Source organism: Prionailurus bengalensis, chromosome B3 (genome assembly GCF_016509475.1).
Source record: "Prionailurus bengalensis isolate Pbe53 chromosome B3, Fcat_Pben_1.1_paternal_pri, whole genome shotgun sequence".
Lineage (NCBI taxonomy): Eukaryota > Metazoa > Chordata > Mammalia > Carnivora > Felidae > Prionailurus > Prionailurus bengalensis.
This window is the reverse complement of record NC_057355.1, coordinates 9,198,968-9,226,130: the sequence shown is the minus strand read 5'-3', so window position 1 is coordinate 9,226,130 and position 27,163 is coordinate 9,198,968. Positions and strand designations below refer to the sequence as shown.

Below are 27,163 nucleotides of genomic sequence, written 5' to 3'. Positions count from 1 at the left end.
AGTTTCTTTTTTCATTTGGGGGCCAACATATACATTTTTTTTTAATCTCAAATAGTTCTCTGAATTTTGCAAAGCATGCCTGCCCCAGGCACTGTGGCTTAGGGGCCTGGCAGGGGGCCCACCTTGACGTGTGTTCCCCCTAGAGACAGATGAGGAAAGCGAGAAGCACAGGGCATGGTGGGCTCAAAGGACTCATGGTAGAGATATGTGCCAGATGGCATGCGCCACAGGCTCAGGCATATTTAATTCAGACTCTGAAGGAGGTAAGAGGGAGATTACCCTGCAATGAATGAAACTGGAATTGAACTTGAGGTCCAGTGGAGCTGTTCGGGCAGGTGGATAGGCACACGCAGGCAGGCTTCCCAGCAGAAGAAAGAGCCCGTGCAAAGCAATGGGGCTCAGTTAGGCATGTGGAAGAAGTGTGCAGAGTGTGCTCTGTGCGTGCACGGGGGGTGCCCACGCAGGCGTGGCAGGGGTGAGCATCCCTGCACTGGGAACACAGATCATGAAGGGCCTTGTGCCCCAATAAGAAGTCTTAATTTTATCCTAAGGGCAGTGGAGGCGGGGGAGGTTTGGGGGGAGTCACTGAATACTTTGAATCAACAGGGATGGAAGAGATGGAGAAGATCTGAAAAGGTATTTTGGAGGCAGAAATGGGAGGTGTGGTCATTCTATGACGTGGGTGTCTGGTGAGACCTTCCCATCTCCAGATGAGTCGGCCAGGACGGTGGTGATTCACTGGCAGCCCCTGGGGCCACACAGGGCAGCAGCAGGTGCCAGCTGCTGCCCGTGCCCCAAGGGGCTGCAGGAGGGTTTCAGAAAGACAGAAGGAAACACCGAATGGCAGGGCGGCAAGCAGAAATAAGCCTTTGACCCTGATGGGAGCCCGGTTAGGAAGCAGCCAAAGACTTTGTGTGCTGATCTCAATTTCTCATTTTCAGGCCTCAGTATGTCACTAATACTCTGTCAGGCGCTCTCACCAGACTAATTCTGCACACACTCTGTTGATCCCACACATCCTAAGAGCTCTTGGCCAGCCAGGGGCCCTTTCTTGTCGCCCAGTCATCTGTGAATATACCTAATTCAGAAGGTGAATGCATTTAAATGGCTTAAACATAAAAGGCAGGTTGCCAAGCAACTGGGAAGCTGAAATACCCTTGTCAGGTTAGGTAATGGCTGGTCACCACCACAGGCATCTGGATTGGAACAGCAGCAGTAAAATTTCTCTTCCTCTTCCTTCCTTCTTCCCTCGTTCCCTCCTCCTGTCTCTTTCTGTAAACGAGCAGCAGCTCCACCCTCATTTTAAAATTAACTTCAAAATAGAATAACTCCGTTCCATTGCATGTGCCTGCAGCAGCCCTGTCTGGGGAGTAACTAGGCAGCAAGGTTACCTTCCTAGGCTGGCGTCCCACCTCCCTTAAGCACCCCCAGCTTTCCCAACAACCTGTACCATGCCAGCCCTTGCAAGAGTAAAAATTTCCACGGCGCATAGTGACTCGTGCAGCTATTGAAATTTCCTGGCACGGTTTCAGTTTGAAACTGCTCTGCTCCAGTGTCAGGTGGTGACATATGTTTTGGGCTTAAGACTCTTAAATTTTCTCCTCCTTCCTTATTGGTCCTTATGCCTCGGGCCCGTAATTTATTCGGTGTGTGGTTTTTGCTTGGTGGTGTTTCTGCTTTCTTCAATAGCCGGATCTGGAAAGAGTTTGGGGGAAGCTAAGATCCCTGAAAGACCTTGCACTGATGAGGGCAGGCTCCCGGTTTGTAATTTATAATTTAAAGAGAATCGTGCCACTTGGCTCTTTAAAAATGTCCATCACACATGAGATCGTGTTTTCCCCTCACCCCGCTCACGCCCTCGTTCCCTTGTTCACGGGTGTGTAATCGGATCCTGCAGAAAGATGGCTCTAGCAGCCCACTGTAACACCACAGGGGCAGACTTTGCTTCTGGAGGAAACTGGAATCTAGAGCCTGCTCCCGGAGGCTCTTTGGATTCTTTTCCTGTTCAGATATGTTCAGGCAAATAACGTGGGAAAGAACAAAGCAAGAGATTTGTTGTATGTGAACTGGGAGCAGAATGATTCATTAGAATATTTCAAAGTTTTCGGAGCAAAGCTTATAGCTCTTTGATTTCTTTCTTCAAGATTCATATCTTTCGGCGCCTTATATTATGCCTAAACCTAGTGAAACGTAAACTAGCATAACAATGTGGGATGTGTTGGATGAGTCCTCATGGAGTGTAAAAAGATCTCCTTCCCATCTCATTTTGGTTATTTCTATTTCTCAAGGATTCTGTGATCCACGGCTCTGTTGAGTTAGTGGTCAGACCAGGAGTTCTGGCCAGAGATTATATGAGCCTCGGCTATGCCTTTACAAAACAATCGTTCGGCAACATCCAGTACTGATTGGGCCCCACCCTGAGTGGTCTGTAGGTGACAGTGTCCTTCTGGGACCTCTTGGAGCTTGAGGGAGTTAGTTAATGCCATCTTCTGGGCAGCATTCATTCTACTGGGGAGGTCAGGGGGCAGAGGAGCCAGGGCCCTGGGCTACCAGTGAGTGAGCAGATCCCAGGCAAAATTGCAAACATCCGTATCTGAGATCAGCTGATGGATGGGGGGGGCGGGGGAGGCGGCGAGTGCTGTAGCATCTGTGTGCAATTTTCCTGATGCGATTACACACTTCTCCCAAGTGACTGTCGTTTCTGTGTGTAGTAAATTCCTCAAACCCAATCCAAATACTCTATTATCATACTGTATATATTATGTATCATTATAGCACAGATGTATTATTTTTATTTCCAGCATATTATAATATAACAAAATCTCCTCAAAACTCTGTACAGTTTGACGCAGATGAGAAAATGCAGATGAATTTTCTCATATTTATGCGGAGTCTAAAATTATTACCTCGGCCTCAATTACACCGCTTCCTCTTGGTTATCTGAAAATTGCCCAGGAATAGATTTCCTGATTTTCTCTTCATTTATACCCATTATCCAAACCCACTTTTTTTTTGTTATATAGTTCAGAGACAGAAGGGTACAAAGTAAGAAGGCGACATTGCCCTTTGCAAAGAAATACGAGCTTGTAATATTTCAAAATTGAATTGTTTCCTGAGAAAGAAGGCAATGAAACAGAATGTTTTGTTTGGGGAGGAAAAGCCTTATTTTATTCATTTCCTCAGTGTCTCCACTATATTCCATTGGAGTATAATAAGCTTTCACCATTAAGTGAGGTGAAGGGTTTCAGCTAAGCGAGTCGATGGGAGAGCTAGGGCTGTAGTGATCAGGTTAGTAGTCACGAGTCACATGAGGCTGTTGAACACCTACATGTGATTAGTCTGAATTGAGATGTGTAGAAAGCATAAAATACACACCAGACTCTGATGACTTAGTACCAAAAAAATGTAAAGTGTCCCATTAATCATTTTCATATTGATTATACATTGAAATGGTAATATTTTTGATCTATTGGGTTAAATACAGTTTATTAAAATTAATTTTTTGGGGGGCGCCTGGGTGGCTCAGTCGGTTAAGCGTCCGACTTCAACTCAGGTCACGATCTCGCGGTCCCTGAGTTCAAGCCCCCCATCGGGCTCTGTGCTGACAGCTCGGAACCTGGAGCCTGTTTCAGATTCTGTGTCTCCCTGTCTCTCTGACCCTCCCCCGTTCATGCTCTATCTCTCTCTGTCTCAAAAATAAATAAACGTTAAAAATTTTTTTTTAATTTTTCTTGAAGAAAAATGTAGCTACTAGAAAAAATAGAATTTTGCACCATATTTCTGTGGCTGGCATCATATTTTTGCTGGGTGGGGAGAGCTTTGCTGCTCAGAGTATGATCTCTGGATTGGCCATCTTGGCACCCCCCCCAGGAACTTGGTGGAAATGCAGGATCTCAGGTCTCACTCCAGAGCCACTGAAACAGAATCTGCTTTTTAATAAGCTCTCTAGAGGATTTATGTCCACAATCCAGTTTGAGAAACACTGCTCCAGTTGAGGGAGTTTCCAAAAGGCCAAAATTCTTTCTTTCCAATAAATATTTCCCTTGGGATAGCTGGAGGTTTTTTGAGGATACGTACTCTGCCTAAAACTCCCTGGTGTCCCCAGTGTGTGATATAGTGCTTGGTACACAAAAGATGCTCACTAAATGTCAAATAAAAGAATGGGTGCATCATCCTGCCTGTTACTTCACAGATGGAAGCTTTCATAATGGTCACATAGAATGAAAGAATCAGATGGGTGACCCTTCTTGAAGGCTAATAACGTAAAGGGATCTGTGTTCTTGTGGCATTATTTTGATATCTGAAGCACAGCGTGATGTGTCCTTCGTGTATGTGAGGACCCCAACTGGCATCCCTGTCTGGACTTTGAAAACATCATTCTGACTGTGGTTTGGAAAAATGTCTTCAATGGGGCAAAAGTACAAATTAGATCCTGGTACTGCCTTACTCAAAGCCTCTCTGGGTTTTCATCACAAGCTCGGGGGTTCTTCATAAGATTCGCATAATCTGGTTCTTGTCCACTTCACACACTGTGCCAGCCCTGCTTCACTGAATGTCTTAAACTGGTTAAGTTTCCTCCATCCAAGGAGGTCTGTGCTTAGGTGTCAAGTCCTCAGAGAACCCTACATTTTTTTATTTTTATATTTTATATTTTTTATATATTTTTATATATTTTTAAATATATATATATTTATATTTTATATTTCATATTTTATTTATTTTGTGTGTGTGTGTGAGAGAGAGAGATTGAGAGTGAGAGAGCTCGAGAGTGGGCAGGGGAAGGGCAGAGAGAAGAAGACAGAGAATCCCAAGCAGGCTCTGCATTGCTCGCATGGAGTCCAGTGCAGTGCTCGAACCCATGAACCATGAGATCATGATCTGAGTCGAAATAAAGAGTCAGATGCTTAACTGATTGAGCCACCCAGGTGCCCCAGAGAGCCCTGTCTTGGTCATTCTTTCTATAGGTTTATTTATTTTTTTATGTTTATTTATTTATTTTGAAAGAGAGACTACTAGGGGGAGAGAGAAGTGGAGAGAGAGGGAGAGAGAATCTTAAGCAGGCTCCAGGCTCAGCGTGGAGCCCGATGTGGGACTTGATCCCACAACTGTGAGATCTTGACTTGAGCCAAAATTATTTTGTGTGTGTGTGTGTGTGTGTGTGTGTGTGTGTGTGAGAGAGAGAGAGAGAGAGAGAGAGAGAGAGAGAGCGAGCGAGCAGGGGAGGAGCAGAGAGAGGGAGGCAGAAAATCATAAGCAGGCTCTGTGCTGCCAGCATGGAGCCCAATGCAGGGCTTGAACCCATGTGAGATTATGACTTGAGTTGAAATTGAGAGTCAGAGGCTTAACCAACTGAGTCATCCAGGTGCCCCTTGATCATCATCTCTAAAAGATGACCCCACCCCTCCTCTGATTCTCTGTTGCCTCCCTCTGCTTTGCTTATTATTTTAATCGTACTTACTTGGTGTTATTGTCTGCCTTCCCTACTAGAAGGCAAGCTGCTGATGCCTAGGACTTTGATGCTTTCAGTCCCCATTATAGTGCCTGGTGTATTTTAAGAACTCAATAAATACTTGTTGAATGAATGAATGCATTTTGAAAAAAACAAAACAGTGGATTAATATGTTGTGACACAATTGGGTATGCAGGGGTTAATTACAGGAGCTAATTACAGTTCGTTACAGCCATCTACTCAGCAAATATCTTCTCCACACTGCCCGTGTACAGCTTTAGGAAGAGAGAATAAGGCACAGGAACTAGAGGCAGTAGCCCAGACAGGCTGTGTTTTGGGCGACAGTACGAAGCAGAGGGAAGAGAATTTGGCTTAGGAGTGACGGGAAACAAGACCAGACGGTCTGTCTGAGGCCGGCTGGTGGGGGCTTTCAGTGAGGACTCTGTGAGAAGTGTGGCCTCCGGCACACTTTCCAGCACATGTGGAAGGTGATGCCGTCAGATCTGGGGTTTTCTGTTTGGTTTTCGATCACTGGGGCTGCTGGTGAAGCAGATGGTGAAGAGCACGTTGTGTGCCTGTGGAGAAGAAGCAGGAGGGATGGATGGTGGAGAGAGCAGGAGTGACAGAGGGTGGGGCCTTGAAGGTCTGGGCATTAGAGGGGAAAACATTGTGCTTTAAAATTACCCTCCCTGCTGTGTGTCGGACTTAACCACTTGTGAACAAGTTTCAGAAAGTTCAGGAAAAGATTCACGGGCTGCCAATGACGAGATGGTGACCCTCCAATCAATTTCTGTAGCTCATCCATGCTAAGGGCCTGTGGTCAGCCCTTGCACCACAGCTTCCTCCCTGCTGCCCCGAGACTCCTCAGTGAGGTATCCAGGGCCATGATCATCTCCTGTCCCCGCCCTGTCAGTGCGTGTGCACCCACGTCTCCCTTGTGGAAACTAAGAAATCTCTTCACAGAAACAGGTCAGAGCTTCTCGGGCTGTGTCGTTCATTTGAGGGTATGGGGTCAGTCCTCAGGCTTCGAGAGGAAGGCAGGGTACCCTGCTGAGAGGGACAAGATCTGAGGCCATTTGTTGCCACTGAAGTCGTGTCAGCTTCTTTTTTCTTTTTTAAATGTTTTTATTTATTTATTTTTTTATTTTTGAGAGAGAGAGAGAGAGAGAGAGAGAGAGAGAATGAGAATGAGTATGAGTGGGGGAGGGACAGAGAGAGATAGGGAGACACAGAATTTGAAACCAGCTCCAGGCTCTGAGCTGTCAGCACGGAGCCTGATGCAGGGCTCAAACCCACGAACCGGGAGATCATTGCCTGAGCCAAAATCAGACACTTAACTGACTGAGCCACCCAGGCACCTCCAGTTGGGTCAGTTTCTTATTCTGATGGCATATGGGTCAGGAAGATCATAGCTCAAGGGTTTGTAAAGGAGGGCATGTGAGCAGACAGAGCCCACTCCTCTGGGAAGGATCATGGTCACAGGCAACAAGAGAGATCCAGCCCACCCTTGGCTGTTCTGAAGCTAATTATTAGCAGTGATTACCTGCACTGTTTCCTTGCGTGGCCATCTGACTTCTGACCACTTCACCACTTACAAGCACTTGCATCTGAATATTGGAAAAAAGCAAAAGATGGGCTGATGCTTTGTGTCATTTTGCTTGTTGTTAGGAGCTCTATTAAAATAATACAGGAGAATATAATGGAACCAAAGGGGATTGAAACCATTGGCTAAAACGTTTTATTTTTTTTCCCCGTATTTCAGTTGCCATTGCTAATCATTGAATTTAGTGCTGCAAAGACTTAAGAAAGCGTCACTTTACAGGTCAGGAGCTGAGATTTCAAAAGGATTTAATTTTCCCAAATCCATTCAATCAGCACGAGGCAGAACCAGGTTGCCTGGTTCATAATTTGCATGGTTCTTGACTTCCCCACAATATATCATATATTGTCTCCATAGGAATCATTTCAGCCTTCCTCGTAAGTACACACAGAGAATAATACATGGTCAAATGAAAAGAACATTAGATTTTGATTCAGAGAACCCAGTTTTTTTTTTCTTGCTTTTGCTTCTTCTATCCTCATAAACAAGAGAGTAATACCCATCTTCCTGCTTCACAGATTTACTCTGGGGGCCAGAGAAATGATGGAGGCGAAAGTTCTTTCTCAGCTTCAGGGTTCTATAGCAATGTCATAAATGTGTTTCCATATAATCCCACACATTTAAAAAGCCCCAGTTATTTGTGAACCTATCAGAGATCCAGCAGTTATAATAACATTGAATGGGATTAAAGGGTTCTTTAAGTCCATATGGTAGAGGAAATTCTAAGAAATTAGAAATGTATGAGGAATAAGTGATATAACCTTTGGAGAGAAGGGAATGCCTCATTATTTGCAGATGTTAGGATTGCCTACCTGGAAATTTTTTTTTTTTAATTTTTTTTCAACGTTTTTTATTTATTTTTGGGACAGAGAGAGACAGAGCATGAACGGGGGAGGGGCAGAGAGAGAGGGAGACACAGAATCGGAAACAGGCTCCAGGCTCCGAGCCATCAGCCCAGAGCCCGACGCGGGGCTGGAACTCACGGACCGCGAGATCGTGACCTGAGCTGAAGTCGGACGCTTAACCGACTGCGCCACCCAGGCGCCCCAACTACCTGGAAATTTCAACATGATCAACTGCAAAATTAAAAAAAAAAAAATTATAAGAAAGTTCAGAACTTGAAAACTCCATTGAAAGCATTCTGCCTTCTTTTGGAAACCGTGTAAAAAGAACATGCATAGCAGAAAACAAAAAACACACAGTCCTATTTCTGCAAAATGAGGAGACAAACTTCTCCCTACTTTCAAGGGCCGTTGAAAGCAGCCAAGTTCCTGTAGGATCTTGGTGGAAGGAATATAGAAGGAAACAGAAAACAGAGGCTGCATCAAGAGTGCTCTGTTCCTATACTCAGGAAAAATACTTTTCAGATCTGAAGATGAGATGAATTTGTTTCCAGACAAATGAAGGAACCACAAAAGGGGGGAGTACTCAATTCTAGCAGACCCACTCTAGAAGCAATACTAATGGATGATTTTTCTGCCAGAAAGAAAACAAAACCTAGATGTTGTAAAGGGTGAAGAGTAATTAAAAAGAACAAATCTAAAATTTAATTGAAATTAATACCATGTAAATGTTTTGTGAATTTTAAGATTTACAATGGGAATTAGAATATAGTAGGGGCGCCTGGGTGGCGCAGTCGGATAAGCGTCCGACTTCAGCCAGGTCACGATCTTGCGGTCTGGGAGTTCGAGCCCCGCGTCGGGCTCTGGGCTGATGGCTCAGAGCCTGGAGCCTGTTTCTGATTCTGTGTCTCCCTCTCTCTCTGCCCCTCCCCCGTTCATGCTCTGTTTCTCTCTGTCCCAAAAATAAATAAAAAACGTTGAAAAAAAAAAGAATATAGTAGATTAGGGGTGCCTGGGTGGCTCAGTCACATAAGCATCTGACTTCAGCTCAGGTCATGATCTCATGGTTTGTGGGTTCAAGCCCCATTTTGGGCTGTGTGTTGACAGCTCAAAGCCTGGAGCCTACTTTGGATTCTTCATCTCCCTCTCTTTCTGCCCCTCCCCTGCTTGCATTCTGTCTCTGTCTCTCAAAATAAATAAAAATTTAAAAAATTATTAGAAAAATAAAATATAGTAGATTATATCATATCATGATAAATCAAAATGCATGTTATAATCTCTAAAGTAACTACAGAATACAAGACATATAACTACCATGTTATTAGTGAACAAAAAAGGAACAATGAGAAAAAAAGGCAGTCAATCCAAAGGAAGACAAGACAGGACAGTAAATAAATTATACAATAGTTTAGGTGAATGGAGAACCAATAATAAAATGATAAAGCTAAACCCACATATATAATTAATTGCATCAAATGTAAATAGAGTAAATGCTCCAATTAAAATTAAATAAAATAATATTAGAGTGAATAAAATAAAACATCCAACTATACAGTACTTCCAAGAAATAAATGCCTGATGAAAAATGGTAGAAAGTTTGAAGGTAAAGGGATGAGAAAAGATACATGTTATAAATACTAACCAGAAGAAATCCAGTCTGTTTGAATGTGGACAAATGAGAAGCTAATGCAAAATGCTTTAACAGAAATAGATATCTTATAACCAAAAAAAAAAAAATGCAGTTAGTTAAGACAACATAACAACTCTAAATATGGAGTCATAGAATAAGGAGACATAGTATCAGAGAAGAATATAGAAAATATGAAAAATATATGGGGCACCCAGGTGGCTTGGTTGAGTGTCCAACTCTTGATTTCAGCTCAGGTCATGATCTCATGGTTGTGGGATCCAGCTCTGTGTTGGGTTCCACACTGAGCATGGAGCCTGCTTGAGAATCTCTCTCCCTCTAGCCCTCTCCCCCACTTGCTCTCTCTCTCTCTCCCTCGCTCTCAAGAACAAAACAAAACAAAAAAGAAAAAGAAAAATATGACTAACAAACCTGATATAATTGGTGTTTATGGAACATTATACTCAACAGCATTCTTTTAAGCACGTGGATAATATTTATAAAATTTTATCATATGCTGAGCTAATGATCTAAATATGATTTCAAGTTATTTATAAAAGAACAAAAATATGAAAGCCAAAGAAAATAGAAGGAAGGATAAATACAAATTATGAGCAGAAATGAAAGCAAAAGGATTGTAAAATAGTCTTTTGGAAAAAAAAAACTAAAATGATATGCCCTTTTTGAGAATGACTAAGAACCTCCCCCCATATGAGAAATAAAAAAAGAGACCATCACTAGGGATTCATACATATAATAAGAGGGATTTAAAAACTTTATGCTAACAAATTTGAAAATAACCATTTTCAATGCAAAGTTACTGAAAAGTATAATTACCAAGTAGACATAAGGAATAGAAAATCTCATTGGATTTTTATTACACAATTTGAATGTGTTTTAAAATAATTTGGATTTGTTATTGTATAAGTTGGGTTGTTATTAAGATCTTCTAGGCTTAGATGGCTTCACTAGGAAATTTTACTATTTAAGGAAGAAATATTTCTAATCTTCAAAAATCTTACACAAAAGAAAAAGAGACAAAGCTTTCCAACTCATCAGAACCTTGATAAGTAAGCCTCACAAGGACACTATAAGAAAAAAAATAAAACTTTACAGGTCAGTCTCTCTCAGGGGACATAGATTCAGAAATTCTGAAGAAATAACTTTATTTAGAATTACATTAATGATAATATAATCCAATTAGTTATATTTCAGGAATAAGGTTGATAACAGTACCCAGTTGACAAAAATGCCTTAAGGCTTGAAGAGGAAAAATAAAACTGTTGTCATTTGCAGAAGATAAAATTTAATGTATAGAAAATGCTAAAGGATATTGTGGGAGGGAAAATGTGATTCTAAACCTTCACATCATAACCCAAAATTAACTTCAAACAACTAATGTAAATAGATCTTAATGTAAAACTTAGACTCAATCTTATGGAAGAAATCTATTATCACATTGAGTTAGGCAAAGATTTCTTAGATGAAACACAAAATATCCAAATTACAAAAGAAAAAAGTGCATAGGTTTGACTTTATCAAATGAGAAACTTTTGTGCTTCAAAATACATAGTCCAGAAAATGAAAGGCTAAGCAAAGACTTGGAGGAGAATTTACTGAACATGTCTGCCAAAGGATTGCATTTAGAATATATGAAGAACCCTTCAAACTGTAATAAGACAAACAACCTGATTGTAAAATGGGCAAAATGTTTGAACAGGCACTTTACTTAAGAAGGTATGGAAATAGCTAAAAAAAAAAAAATACCACTAGAAGTTTCCAACATCACTAGTCATCAGGGAAATGCAAATTGAAACAACAATTAGACACTAGTACCTACCCATTAGAATGGCTAAAATGAAAAAGCCTGACAATATTATTAAGAGTTGATCAGTATGTGGATCCATTGGAACTCTCAGACATTGCCAGTGAACATGCAGAATGGTAGAGACTCTTCGGGAAACAATTTGACAGCACCTTCTAGTAACTTACTATAATGTTAACCTTACCATAATATGCACAATTCTATAGCTAGGTATTCACTCCAAAGAAAAACGTGATTATAACGGCTTTATTCATAATATGATAAACCAATGGTGGCATATCCATTGCTTTGTGGCACACTGGAATGTAAATTCCTGGCTAAAAGGAACAGATTATTGATGCATGTGCATGCAACAACGTGGATGGCTCTTAAAAAAGCATTAATGCTAAGCAAAAGAAGCCAGACAGAAAGGCTATAAGTCATATGAATCAATTCTGATGGAACTCCGGAGCAGACAAACACTATTGAGACAGAAAGTAGATCACTGGTTGCCAGAGGCTAGGGATGGGTGAGGGAACTGCCTGCAAAATAGAATGAGGGGGATTTTTGTGACAGTAATAATGTTCCATATTATGATGATAGTGGTTTTACAACACTAAATGTATTTGTCAAAATTCACTGAATTGTAAAATTGAAATTGGTGAAATTTATTGAAGTTGTATTATACTATAAATAAAGCTAATTAAAAAAGACATGGAACACACAGTGCAGAAAATGTACATGGTATGCCACCATTGGTGGGAAATGTTAGTCTTTTCTATAATGTATAATAATTTTCCACCATGCCTATTTTCAGATTTTCTCTTTTGTAGGAATCTTCTGTCATTGACATTTTTTCCCATGTCTGTTTCCTTGCCTCCTTCCTCACCCCCTTCCAGAGTGAAGGTCAAGGTAGTTGACTTTGGAAATCACAATCTACTATTTTGGCCATTTCTCCCACCACTTAACCCCAGGATCTGTGTCTTCAGCTCCATTGAGAACTCCTGTCCCATCATACTCTTGCCTGAGGATTGTGTACACGGGCTTCCACAACTTGCAAGATTGTTTCCAATCTCATTAGCATTGGTTCCATGGGTCTGCAGACACAGGTGCAAACAGCTTTGTGGCTTCACTCCCATTTTACCTTCTTTGTAGCTCGCACTTCAGCCACATCCCATCACTTTGCTCTTCTTCAGGCATTACGTGTTCTGTGACCTTGTTATTTTGCAAATGCATCTACTTAGCCTTTTTGTATGACTTCCTTCCTTTCTTTTCTTCATCTGGCAAACTCTTAACCTGGACAAACCAGATCCAATATTACCTCTTCTGTGAAAATCCATTTCTTTCCCATTTCTCCTCTGTTTACTATTTGCAAATATTTTGCCTTTGTGAAAATTGAGATATGATTAATATTCTCTGAAGAGGAGAACATTCTATGTAGGGACATACCAGACATAAAAGTTACCAAGATGACCTCCACCCACAGATGTGTCCTATGTGTAGATGGATAACCTTAAGTAAATGTTATATAACTACACATAAATGGGATCGACTATGATGAAACTCTTACTTGGGTTTTATATTTGTCACTCATAATTATGTCACAGATACCTTCTAATGTCCACAGAAAGAGATCTGTGTGCCATTTTAAAGGTTGCATAGTATTCTGTTTTATGTTTTCTTTCCTTATTTTCTGTGGGTGCACGTTTAAGTCATTTCCAGCTGATCATATTATTATAAATAATGTAATGAGCATCTGCTGTGCTTTGAAAATGTCTTGACAAATGTCCCTGATCACACTGGATCATAATTATTTGTGTGCCTGTCTTTCCGACCAGACTATTATCAGTTCCCTGAGGGCCAAAACCACTATTTCTCTTGGAATCTCCAGAACCTTGCAGAGTTCCAGTAGGAGTGTAATATATATTGTTGAAAGTAAAAAAAGGAACAACTGGGTGGATGTTATAGAGTTGGGTGCACCTGTTTGTCATCACGTGTTTTCACTTCTTACTCAGGTTTTCACTGGCCGTGAGCCTGATATCTCTTAGACATTATATAATCCTTTACTTGTTTCTAACCTCTTTTCACAGATGTTATTACCACTGACATAAATTCAATACCAAGCTTTAAGAATTAGCATATTGCCAAACCATGACTCCCCCATAGATTTTGGTGACCTCCAGAACAGATTTTATAAATTGCAGAGAAAAAAAATGCAGATACCTGATACTCATTGCCCTACCCGAAGCAGAAATGAATTTTTAAAACTGAAATTGTCAATAACAAGAAAAAACACATGGTATGTGTGTCACATACTATTTACAGCTGTTGTCTGTTATGAGTTCTCTGGAGCACCATTTGCTGCTGCAACTCAATGGTCTCATAAGTTTAACTCACCAATACAGCTATAAAATTGCCTTAAATCACAGAGGGGAAGAGAGAAAAATCAACTAGGAATGGCTAAAATGCTGCTTATGTCTTCATAGGAACCCACTGTTTTCCCCATTTTCTTCTTCTTTCCCCAGGATGCTCAGAACAGCCTGTTGGGTCTTGTGGTGTATTACAATATAGCAGATTATCAACCTGACTCTCCAGAGGAAAGGGACATTGTGGACATCTCTTTGCAAGGGCTGCATTTGGTTTATTGACTAATGCACTGAATTGTACTGGGTATCAGGCAATGGAAGACAACTGGGACAGACAGTGAGGGTGTTCGGTTGGTACTGGAAATTTACAAGAGCTTAAGCTATTTTTTATTTCTTCTTGCAGGGCTGGGAGCATTTACTATTGTTGTTCAATATGCTGTAAATGAACTTAGTTCAAAAACCACAAAAAGAGTGATATGGAATTATAGAACTGAAAATAGGCTGCTGATTGGGTACGAATTCATCAAAGCTCTTTCTCAATAAGCTTTTTATTGGAGTGCCAATACGACTTGCTTTGGAAAGAGTGAGATGTGATTGCGAGCAAATGATATAGGGGGCCAGTTGGCCTTCAGTTAGGTTCAGCTCTGCTCAGCTAGCTAACTGTATATCTCTTTCCCCCTCTCAATATGCTTATTTAGGAAGCTCCAGTTAGCAAATCATTAGTCTTAGCTGCAGGACACCCCATCCAATACTCAATTTCATCAGAAACTTCCATAACTCATTTTGTAGACAATGGTGAGGCTGGAATTTGAACTCTGGAAATTACAGCTCTAAAAGTTGTTCTTTACTTCAACAGACCATTCTGTTATTGACTCAACAAATGTATGGTCTACAATAACGTCAGAATGATTTCATAAAGCACAGCCTTCTGTATGTCTTTTTCCTGCTGAAAATCATCATGGACTCTCTGCTTCTTAAAGTAGTGGTTCTCACATGTTCCTTCCTGGAACATACATATCAAAATATCCAGAAGCAGTGAAGAAGCTCATGGTGGTGTAGCGTAGCTACTTAAGGAATTTTTCAAGAACCCAGGATCTTTCTGTGTTTATGGTCACAAAGCACGTGACTTTGGTTCTCAAGTGGACTTTCCCACCGGAAAGTATCACATCTATGTTTAATGCAAGAGGAAGAAGAAGATCAGGGAAATGAGACAAAGACTAAGACAGATTTGCCAAGTGAAACTGTCCCTTTCAGTCAGATTTCCAGAAAGATTTACCCCCTATTACCATTTACATCTCATGGGCCATGATTCTGTCACATGGCCACCCTTCCCTACAAGAGGATCCAAAAGGTTTGGTGTTTGAAAGGCACATCCTTTCATTGAATCTAGGCACATGCTTTCATTGAATCTAGGCACATCCTTTCACCCCCAGAATTGGGTCTGGTAGTCAGAAAGAAGGGGAGAAAGGCTATGGGACAGACAACCAGCAGTTTGTGCCAGGTGTATAGTATATGTATGCATATATATTATATATAAAAAATCACAAGCAAACATTTACACATCTATCACTAAGTATTGATTCTTCAGTAGACCCCATCACTGACCATAGCATACCAATGAGACACTGACTCCATGGTTGAGAACTTCTGATCTACAGAATAAAGTCTAAATCCCTAAATATATTAGGAAGACCTTACTAGTTTGACCCCAGCCTACTTTTCTAAATCCATGTGTTACCATCCTCAATCCTTTGTTTCAGCCACTTGTTTCCTTTATTCTTAAATGTCCTAATTTTTGCTTTTCTGTGTTCTTTGCATGTATCTTTTTCTTTGCTTAGAAAATGCTTTCTTACCTTCTCTCCTGTAGGGTGATACTCATTCTGCAAGACTCAGCTCAAATAGCATCACAGCTCTGGAAACATCCTTCCCTCTCTGTCAGATCTGTTTTTGGTACCTTATATACATTTTCATTAGCACACTTTACCATTCATTATTTGCCCGTGTTTGTCACTACTGGCAAAGGCTATGGCCTCTTATGTAGCAAGGACTATTAAAACTTTTTATTATTTTTATTTATTAAATTTATTTTATTCAACTTTTTATATTCTGTGGCTCCTGTACTTCCTGGAATATGCTGAAGACACCTGCTTAGGGAAAAACAACCAAATATTATCCTCAATATATAAATGATCTTTAATGGGCTGACGTGACCTGCTCCCACCATAGTCGATAAAAGTGTACTGATCCCTGCTCCTCAAGCCTAGATCTCACTGGTTGTCAACAGATAGTGGTTTTTGTCTTAACTGATGATAATAGTAATATAATTCATGATTTCCTGTTCTTGAGCTCTGTTATTGAGTGTTATTCATTTTTGGCCTCCAATGTACAGAATTGGAGACACAGTTTGTTCCCTCAAAAAGGCTACTGTTTAAGGGTAGAAAAGCCATATTTAACTCAGTGATTTGAATGATGTGGAAGGAAATGACTAGTTTAACTTTTAGACTGCTTAATAGCTGGGTATTTATACTTGGACAATGCTTATTTCTTGTCATCCAAGTGGGTTGAGAAGCAATCAGGAATTGGGTTAGGGTACAAAAGGAAAGGAGAGTCAGAAACATGCACATACATAAAATCGGACAAGGGGTTAGAGCAGATATGGGGAATTTCTGGTATGATGCCACACTTCCTGCCCTCCTTCCCCAGTGGTGGACAGACACCATTAATCAATCAAAATATGCTTTTCATCTGAACCAAGATGTGGTCCCAGAATACACCTCAACATTACAATGGTCCAGATGTATTCTATCAACAAAGGAAGGAAGACAAGCCCTTCTTTCTCTCATCAATGCATTCTCCATACAGTCTCTTCAGATCAATATGCTCCTTGTGATTGGGCAGAGAGTCTTTTCCTGTTCCCTTCTGAAAGGAAAGTATTGTAATTCCATGATTGAAATTCCAGGTGCTTCTTCTTGTTAAACGTTTCTCAAAGTTTGAGTTGAGTGTCTTACAGACCTAAAGTTCCCAGCACAAGATCTATTTTTGAATCCCATTTCTACTGGGGAATGAGAGGGACCCTCGTACCCACAGACGTCGTAATTGAGGTGGAAGAAACTAACGTGTAGTGAATGGCGCGCGGTATTCCAAGTGCCATATTTACATCTTTCTGTTTTTATAACAACCACACAAGATCAGTATCATTGTCCCCATTTTACAGGTGAGAAGTTAAATTATTCACCCAAGGTCTTATAACTGATAAGTATGAAGATAAGATTTAATTTCAGATCTGCGACATCCAGCATCACGCTGTTGGATTCTAGAGAGTTAACTGTTCCTTTGGTGATCTTGATAAAATCTGCTTCTTGTGTTCTTTTCATGCCACTAAGTACTTGTGCTTTTGATAACAGCCTTGAGCTTTAACTTTGTATTTTCTTGAGTCTTGCAGACTAGAGAGACAGATGGAAAATGGATAAGTGTAGATCAGATATGTATGGGACACAATCAGCCTATTCTGGACTTCATGCCAGTCAGGTGTAATTCCGGCCCCTGGGAGATTATCTTGTTGGAAATAGAAAGCATACTTAGGTTTAACTTTTTTGTGTTCCTTTTTCGGCAGGGCAGCGTCCATGCCAGGTGATCACGGCCCGAGTGCACCCAGGAGAAAGCAATGCCAGCTGGGTGATGAAGGGGGCCTTGGAGTTCCTGGTCAGCAGTGACCCTGTGGCTACACTCCTGAGGGAAAACTTCATTTTCAAGGTCATCCCCATGCTCAATCCCGATGGTGTCATCAATGGCAAGTATGTCGCACCCAGCTCAACTGGGTCCTCATGTATGTCACCATTGTAACACATTGTGTCTCTCAGTGGGTGTGATTGGAGAGGACATACTCTGGCAGGAATAAATTCTCTTGGGCTTCTGTTAGCTGGTACAAATAACAACGTACTCCCCACACACATTGATGTCCTATCGGTTTCCTTTGAATAGAAGGGCATAGACTAATAGGCACTTAATGCCAGAGGGGCCCTAAGAAATAATCTCGTCTAACAATCTTTTTTTTTTCTTAAAGGAGAAAATTAGTGTGCATGGTGATCAAGTGATTTGCCCAGGTCGCATGGTAGAACAGTGGCAAAGTCAAAACTCAGATTCTGATCTCTTCACAGTTAAGACCAGTGCTTTCATTTATTTACTAATATTTACTACAGAGGAATCTTTATTGAGTTGTATTGTACTGGATTCTGCATACAGCTCCAGTAAGGGTGTCACCTTATCTGAATGGGATGATTGTGTGGTTGAAAGTAGCTGTATAAGCAGATGGAAGGAGTGGTGCTCCTCATGGCATTCCTGCACGCCTTCAGATCACATTGACAGGAAAGATGAAGTCCAGTGTCTGATGAGGTCTTTTGGAAGGAGCCGCATTTTCAGAGTTTATGAGCTGAAGCCCAGATACCAGAGCACGTCCCCAAGGTCCCACTGCCGGTGGATAGGGGCGGCAGGATTAACATTCACAAATTCTCAACCCTTGGGGAAAGAGACTACAGACTCTTCCTGTGGTCACAGAGGATTCATTTTACTATAGGAATGGACATTGGTATTCTTCGAGAAAAACAGAACACAAGATAAATAGAAATTATTTTCCTTTTAGTTAAAAGGAAAATAATTGCAGAAGCTATAAATGAAAAAAATAACTTATAATTTAAGTGTCAGTATTGGGGGTGCCTGGGTGGCTCAGTCGGCTGGGCATCTGACTTTTGATATCTGCTCAGGTCTTGATCTCAGTGTTGTGAATTTGAACCCCATGTTGGTCTCTGCGTTGGACGTAAAGCCTACTTAAAAAAAAATGTCAGTATTGAAGAAGCAAAGCAAAAGTTTAGAAAACTGAGAAAATAGAGCAATATTAAAAGGCGAAATGAGATAAAATGAGAATTATTAAAAATATATAAAAAAGAAAACAAAAATTTCAAAGAGATAAAGTTAAAATGGCTTCAACTAAGTAAAGAGACTGTTTTAAGAAAGATAAAATAGTAATTAATTTCTTTAAGGGAAAAAGTGAAATACATGTTAAACAGCTGAGAATAGACTCGCTTCAAAGGATAAGCACAAAAAAGAATACTGGTAAGTTAAAAAAATAGAAATAAAAAGATGATAAAATATAAAAAGAGGATCAGAATACATTCCAAATGATAAAATATGTTAAACTATGCCAAAATGCAAGCAAGTCAAAGCTACAGACTTTAAAAATAAAATTTTAATAGATACAAAAAAAAAAAAAAGGCAAAGAAGTGATTCATTTGTTCGTAGCAAGTTTCCTGGTTTTTTAGTTCCCAGACTCCCTAGCTTTTGGTGGAGGTTTTTGATGGGCTGAGAGCAGAGTCCTTCCTCTTTTCCTATGGTGACCAGTTGGCCTTCAGGTACATGTGAGGAGCAAGACACCAAGCCTTTCTAGTCAAGAGCATTAATTAGGCCTCTGGTAGCAATTAGCCTTCTTAGATCTCAAGCTGGACAAAACTCCAGAGCACTGTTCTCTTCTGGTCCAACAGAAGTCAGTGGGTTCCTGCCACGTGCTACATTAGCCCCAGAGAACAGGTCTAGCACATTAATGAGTGACTCCTCCCTGTGTGAGGGGCCCAGGATTTCACTAGCAAGCTCACTCAGTCTAAACGGATGGAAAACAGCTATGCGAACCATCTTGAGGGACGTGATCCCATTTCAGCACATTCTCATCCAAGTTGGCTCTTTTCTGAAGTTTCTCTTTCCATTGAATTGTCTGGGGACTAGTAGAGAATGGAAAGAGTACTGGGTTTAGAGTTATAACCCTAGTTGGAATCTGGCTCTTCTCCTGACCTACTCACTTTTGTCTTCTGTTGGAAGAATAAGGTAACATGCTCCCTGTGGATTTGTCTGGGAAAATGTCTCATAAGCCTGAGACAGTATTCAAACTCAGGGATAAGTAATATAGTTTCTTCCATTTCAGCTGCTCACACCTCCAAATCAGGGGCTTGATCCAGGTCTTTGGTTGAAAGGTTAATGTGGTCTCAGTCACAGAGCATCCTCCTGGCCTGGACACATTTTGTCTTGCAGCTGATTGTTTTGGACTCCCTCATGGCAGGCCAACTACTTCTCAGTGACACTGCCATTCATCACCATTACCATTATTTATTATGACTAAAATTACCCTTTCTTTTAACGTAGCATCTTTTCATCATGGAGCTCAAGGCATGTCATAGATCACTTGGATCACTCCAACAATTTTGGCTGAAAGGGACTTGGAAATCATAGCGTTATTCTACTGACAGGAAATCCACAGGTCATAGCACATCACTAGCAAAGACCTGAGACTGTAATGGAGGCATAACATCTCACCGTAAAAGCACTGAAAGGTCTCAGCTCATGAAGCCTTCTTAAAACCTACCAGACATGGTTCATTGAACTTCTACTTGAACTTCTTCTGTGATTGACATTCCATTTCAGGGCATGTCCGTTCTGCTGTGCATCACCAGGTGGTTTTGTGTTTTCCTGTGCTTTGATCTTTCCCATGTGAACCTCAAACACTTTATACAGTATTACCTTGGGATACCCCATGGGTAATATTGAATCCCCCTTTTACATACCTTAACACCCCCATATGAAGTCCTCTCTGAGTTTAATGCAGTTCACCTAAAGGTTGCTTAGGTGATATTGTTTCTGATGTACCAATCTTCAACAGTTTTCTCGGGATGCGTTTTAACTAAAAGATTTCTTAAAGGTAACTGAACTGAACTGTGTGTGGTCTGAACAGCAAAGAAACCATCTTTGCATAAAGATTAGAGAGCCTAAATCCGAGTTTGGTACTTAACTTACTGCATTGTACTCTTCTTTCACAAATAATCATGGGCCCCCATGGAAAATGCAAGAATGTGTAGAAATAGAGTAGTTTCCTTTTGCAGCAATGGTAATGGAGCCTCTGAGGATGGCTGAGAGGTTTTGATAACAGTGGTCAGAGAGACAAAGCCCGGGTTTTCCAGCAAAAATACTGTGGGTCTTGCCAAGGCAAAGATCTCTTAGCAACGCATGTCTGTAACAGAAAAACAAAATATAAAGATGGTTTCCAAAAGAAACAACCTACCATCTTGCTGGCCTGGTTGATTATATAGAATTGGGCTGAGTTCTAAGTAATCCAGGAAGATCATTGACTCATCATTCTTTTCTACACGGGATAAAAGACCAGGGGGTCAACAACTTGGGTCAGGGCAGAAGTGATAATGGTGGCTTGATCCGAGTGTGACATGGGGAAAGGAAGGTGATTGCTTAATAGGTTGGCATGGCATATAAGTGAGGGGTTGAAGAAATCTAGCATGGTTCCCAATTTTTGGACTTTTGTTGTTGGGTTGAATGTAGTGACAAAATAATTTTTATAAAGTCAACACACAGCTCGGCATTTTATTCACAGGAGAATCGGAGTATATTGATTCTTAGTATATATACAACTCTGCCAACTTGATTTTCTTCTTCAAGGCCATTGTGGAACAGAAACAAACAACAATAAAGAGCAGAGGGCATACTATGAGTAAACACACCAAGGTATTAAGAAGTAATAGCTGAATGCTCTGGGGGAAACAAATGAAACTATAAAAATCAGATAAAAAATCTTGACAATTTAAACTATCTGGGACCATTTAAAGTTAGTGCCAATATTCTTTTACTCCACTGTGGGTTGTAAAGGCTTTATTTTACTACAATAAGAGAACTCACAGATTTTACCTAAAGAAAAAAATCATTCAGACCTTTTATGGGCCAAGAAAGAACCTGTTCTTTTGCATAGATTTCTTATGTAATTGTAAATATGGCCCCAAAAAGCAGGTCTTCTTATCTAATTTCTAGATGTGAAAACTTGAGTACACAGGAGTGAAGTCTTGGGTGCAGTTTGAGGAGCTGGTGTTACAGAGACAGGACAAGGACTTCTGTCTGTCCCATACCACTTTTCTGTAGGTATTTAAGGCATTAGAATGAAAAAACAAACAAAGAAAAACTTAAAATATTCTAGCTAGGAGGGTTCATGTATATTATTTGGTCCCAGTCCTTCAAATGTTAAGGAAACTGAAAGTAGAGGTAAAAAAAAAAATGAGTTATCCCATATTAAAAAGCTAATCCAAGGCAGAAATGGCATGAGAAATTGTCTAGATAGCTGAAACACTGAGGTGTTTGTGTACATGTATGTATACAGACACCTGTGCCCAAGGTTATATGGCTAGCTTGTGGCACAGCTGGGCTTTGAACCCACTCTGTCTAGCTCCGTAGCCCATGTTCATTTTGGTTGACCAGCTCTTCCCAACCTTGGATGGAGAAGCAAGTATAGCCTCAGCCCTGCTGACTGTAATCATGTGGTCTCCAAAATTAGTCTTGTTGACTTGGACCTTCATATCCGGTGTGCTGGGGAAAAACCAAGACGCAGCCTTGCAGCTTTCTGTGATTTGGGCTCAGAATGAATGAACTGGCTCATCCTCAGTCTTCTTTCATGGGATCTGAATCTCCAGCCTGTCTTTGACCTCGACATTGCCTTGTCCTGCCAGCCTTCTCCATTGGAGAATATATCCTTTCTTGTTGCTGCCAGCTTTTGGCGGTAGGCAACACCCAGCTAATTTTGAATACTTTTTGTCGTGGAGTTTCCATGCCCATTCTGTGGTATATTTTGATGCAGCTGACTATTCATGATCACAATGGACTGATAATTATCTCCACTGGGCTCACTTCAGCGTGGGCAGATCCATGTCTCTTCCCTCCTGTTTTGATATGCTCAGGGCTCCCTATAAGATGGCCTCAACTCTAACCTTTTAATGCATTTCAAATCTCTTCAATATAGTAACATTTAGTAGTGGTTAGTTCTCAGGCTTTGGGATCTCGCAGATCAGTTATATTTAAAAAAAATGGGCCATAGTAAGTATGTAATTTTATTATTTGCTTCCATTTGCACAAGTAAGAATGGGAAATACTCACTGAATCCCAGACAACAGACTGGTGAGAAGTTCCACATCCGATACTGCTTGGGCTGACAACCCACCTGCACGCGATCATACAAGTAACCTGGGGGTTTGTCTGCTGGGTCTTGAGATCATGGCAGATTAATGCATACTTAGTATTTGTACTGCGATCCATTGTGCTACTGTCCATAAAAGTTCCCTGTGAGTATCAGCAATGTAATCATTGACTGGATTGGTTATTCCTATCGTCAAGCATCCTGAAAAGAAGCAGGTCATGGAACAATAAAAGATGTCTGGAAAATGGGCTTTTAAGGAGAAGAGACAATTCCTCTGAGCTTGAAATTGGAGAAACTGTGGTCTAACCAGAGGTCACAGAGGAAAAATGGCATCTGCCATTTGGAGGAAGCCAGAACAAGGAATCCCTTAAGTGGCTACTTGAGAATGAGAACACTTCTACCAATAATCAATTTTAAATATTCTATAAGTAGTTATCTTCTTCTTTTTAAAAATTTTTTAATGTTTATTTATTTTTGAGAGAGAGACAGAGCATGAATGGGGGAGGAGCAGAGAGAGAGGGAGACACAGAATCTGAAGCAGGCTCCAGGCTCTGAGCTGTTAGCACAGAGCCCGAGGTGGGTCTCGAACCCACAAACCATGAGATCATGACCTGAGCCAAAGTTGGACGCTTAACCAACTGAGCTACCCAGGCACCCCTGCAAGTAGTTATCTTCTGTTATATCATTTATTCTTTAGTAAAGTGTTAATACAGCTTTCTTCTTGTTTTAGCCATGCTATTGAGATTGAGAGAAAGTATCTATGCCCAAGACTGGTGAACGGGATGAAAGGCAGTCATACTTAGAGAACTTCCTAAGGGAACAGTAGGTAATAAATACAATAGATATGTTTTCAGGGTTATGCTCAGAAAAACTGGGACATCAAAAAATAAAATGGCTTTATTGTTCTCTCATTATGAAAATGGTCCATGGTACAGCCAAGATATTAGATGTTTCAAAAAATGAGATTTGGTTCAAAACAGATGGCAGAAGTCTAAAATTTCAAAAATAGATACAAAAGAAGCCAAGAGATTAATAACTGCAGGGTAAGGGACCACCTGCAAGGGGGTGGGAGCAGGGGGAAGAGGTGGAGTGACCGGAACCCAGCGGCTGGAGGGCTCTACGAGGCTGGTGTTTGGAACTCTGAGAAGGAGTCTGACCTGGCAAGGGCTTCAGTGGCCCAGAAGGGACAGCTGAGAAGGTGGAAGAGGGTAGAGTGACCTGTGTCTGAATGCCAAGGGGACGTATCTGCCCACCGCTGTCACCTGCAAGAGGACAGTGATGCTGGTACCTTCCAGCCTGGGATGCAGAGCTTGAACCAGCTGCCCACTGCTGCTGTAGTCTTATTAACTGGAACTGGAAAGCAGGGGCAGGGGGTGTCCTTTTCTTCTTCTCCCTGCCTTCCTCTCTCCCTGGAGTACCTCCTGTTGGCAGAACCTACCAGGAGGCCAACTGGCAAGGGAGTCTGAGCATTGTAATTTGCACTTTAGCTGCAGTGTGACAGGGCAGAGAGCTCAGAGATGGTTGGTGAAAAGCAAGAACGGGGACACCTGGATGGCTCAGTTGGTTGAGCGTCCCGCTTCGGCTCAGGTCATGATCTCACAGTTTGTGGGTTTTAGCCCTGTGTTGGGCACTGTGCTGTCATTGCAGAACCCACTTCAGATCCTCTGTCTCCCTCTCTGCCCCTCGCCTGTGTTCTCTCCCTCCCCCTCCCCCTCTCCCTCTCCCTCTCCCTCTCCCTCTCCCTCTCCCTCTCCCTCTCCCTCTCCCTCTCCCTCTCCCTCCCTCCCTCCCTCCCTCCCTCTCAAAAATAAACATTAAAAAAAAAAAGTTGAGAGTGCCACCTCGCCTTTAAAAAAAAAAGAAAGCAAGCAAGCAAGCACAAAGCATCTATTAGCTGAGTTCTAGACATGGACCAGCATCAGGCTCATTCCTGTATACATGTGACTTCTTTGTTTTCAAAAAGTAGAATGGTTTGTTTTATGGTTTCCGATGCCAGAAAAAGAAATGATGCATCATTATTGTAGAAAATTCCAGTGTTGAGAAGAAGCTGAAAGAAGAAATTAAAAAGCACCCAAATTCAAGGCTATTGCATTGCATTACTTCAAGGAACATTGTTCACATGATCATCTCTGGTAATTACATAGCATTTCTGGAATTTTCCAACATGGGGCGCTTCCCAAATCAGGCTTCCCAGACATCAACGCTATTGTCAACTTGGAGAAGATTCATTAGCCGTTTGTAACTTGACAGCTTCAAGTATATCAACTATCTCTTTTTAATTATATATAATTATATATTATATATTATATATGCCTAATAACACACACACACACACACATATAAACTTAAGTAAAATCATATATTTTATAATATAGTTTATAAGCTAAAAACATCTTGCTATGGGAAAAAATACAAGCAGCGTTATTAGTTTTTAAAAAAAAAATTTAAATGTTTATTTATTTTTGAGAGACAGAGACAGAGTGTGAGCAAGGGAGGGGCAAAGAGAGAGGGAGACAGAGGATCTGAAGAAGGCTTCAGGTTCCAAGCTGTCAGCACAAAGCCCGACATGGGGCTCGAACTCACAGACCAGTAGCGAGTTCATGACCTAAGCGAAAGTCAGACACTTAACCAACTGAGCCACCCAGGAGCTCTGGGTGTTGTTAGTTTTTAAACTAGCAATGTCATAGTATTGATGAGCTTTTAATGAATTTAAACAATTCTCCATTATAAATAATAGGGAAATATTTTTATTATTCTCTTGGTAAATTTCTCTGGCTGTTTCCTTATGATAAGTTCTCAAAGCAGTCTGTTGAGTTGAATGTTATGCGTATTTCATATTTGATACATATTACCGCCAGATTATTTAAAAGATGCGCAAATATATATCCCCACCACCGGTGGGTGAAAGTACCTGTCCCCATACCATTGTCAACACTGCATTTTATCAATCTTTTTAATTTTTTGCCAATCTTATAGGAGAAAAGTATGGTTTTAATTTTGATTTTTTATACTTATGAAACAAATCTTACTCCCATTTTGCAGATGAAAAAACCCACAGAAGCTAAAGATTGGATGGCATGCACGAGGTCAACCACATAACTGATGTTTCAGAGTCAGGGGTTAAACTCTGATGGGCCTGGTTGCAAAGTTCATGTTCTTTTCACTTGGCTGTGAGCTCCACTTATGTCAAGGCTTCCAGGCAGTTATTTTGGTGACTCTCTTCTTGAATGTTTTTAGCACAGAGTCTGGGAAGTGGTTAGTGCCTAATAGATATGTGTTAAGTCTAATCCCGGGTGCACCTGACCTTTCTAAAGTATTTTAAGGTGTAGACCTCCACATAGATAATTCTAGACCAGAGCAATGATTATAAAAGGCTTTAAGCCAATTCTGTTAGAAATTAACTGTTGGATCCATATTTAGTTAAATATTAGCACTTAAGTACTGGTATCCCACCAATAATGTTTTATTATGTTAGATGGCAAGGGATAATTTGCATTCTACCCATGTGAGGGGTGGTTCTTGTTGAACCTGTGGGCATTGTAATTACTTGGTCTTCTCCTTTTCCTCTCTGTCTTAGTCATCATCTACCATCTTGGACAAACAGCTGAGGACACATCAGGGCCCTGGTGTATTGTCTTGGCAGGTCTCCAACAGGTTACGGTTTAATAAGTATGGGTCCTCTGGATCCTTCCAAGCTGGCAGGATTTATGCCCTCAGAGTCCCTGTTGGGTCCTGTGGGTCTTCTATGCACCCACTGTCCATGTTTGGCTTCTGAAGCACCGATTTTCAGTGTGTCTATGGGTGTGAGCTCTGTAGTATTTCCTGCAAGACAAAGGCAGTAGACCAGGGATCCTCTGTAGAGGGTAGAAAGAGGGACAGGGAAAAGCAAGAGGGACCAGTAAAGGCAGAGGGAGAGTAACTGTCACACGGGCACCCTCTCAGTAGGTCTCCATTTTCCTCAGCAAGGCACTGTGTCCCCCTCTCTGAAGGCTTAGATGACCACAAGCTGGAGAGCCTATCAGGAGAAAATTCTCCATGCTGTGTGGCTTCTGGGATGCTGAGTGATGGAATCCATGTGGGATGCACCAATGATACTGATGGTCATGACGAAATGCCATGAAATGATGTGAGAGCAATACTCCCCTTTAAAACACTTATTCCAGAGTTTCAGCTCCAAGTTCTTCCTCCAGCGAGGCCAGGGGAATCCAAAGTTCCTGCTGTGGAATCTCCCTGTGGAATGTTTGTGAGCCAGAGATCATATTTCTTAGCAAGTAAAGCTTAGCCTAGAGCAGTCAGCCATTCTCTTACCTTGGGGCTCAATGGCCCTTCCTGGGAGCTACAAGGAACATAAAGTTGAAGTCATGTACTTTTAAAATTTAGACTACTTTTGCCAGTTTTTACTGTTTGGAACAGATCAGAGTTATCAGTGGGTGGATATTTTTGTTCTATTTGTTTTTAGGACAAATAA

General features: G+C 41.1%; 1 protein-coding gene across 1 annotated transcript in view; it reads left to right on the top strand.

The window, feature by feature from the left end:
• Positions 1-27,163, top strand: part of AGBL1 (AGBL carboxypeptidase 1) — a 765,585-nt gene that overhangs the window by 285,484 nt on the left and 452,938 nt on the right. The window contains exon 18 of the mRNA XM_043554727.1: positions 17,302-17,482. Coding sequence (XP_043410662.1) covers positions 17,302-17,482 — 181 coding nt within the window. The remainder of the gene's footprint in view (positions 1-17,301; positions 17,483-27,163) is intronic.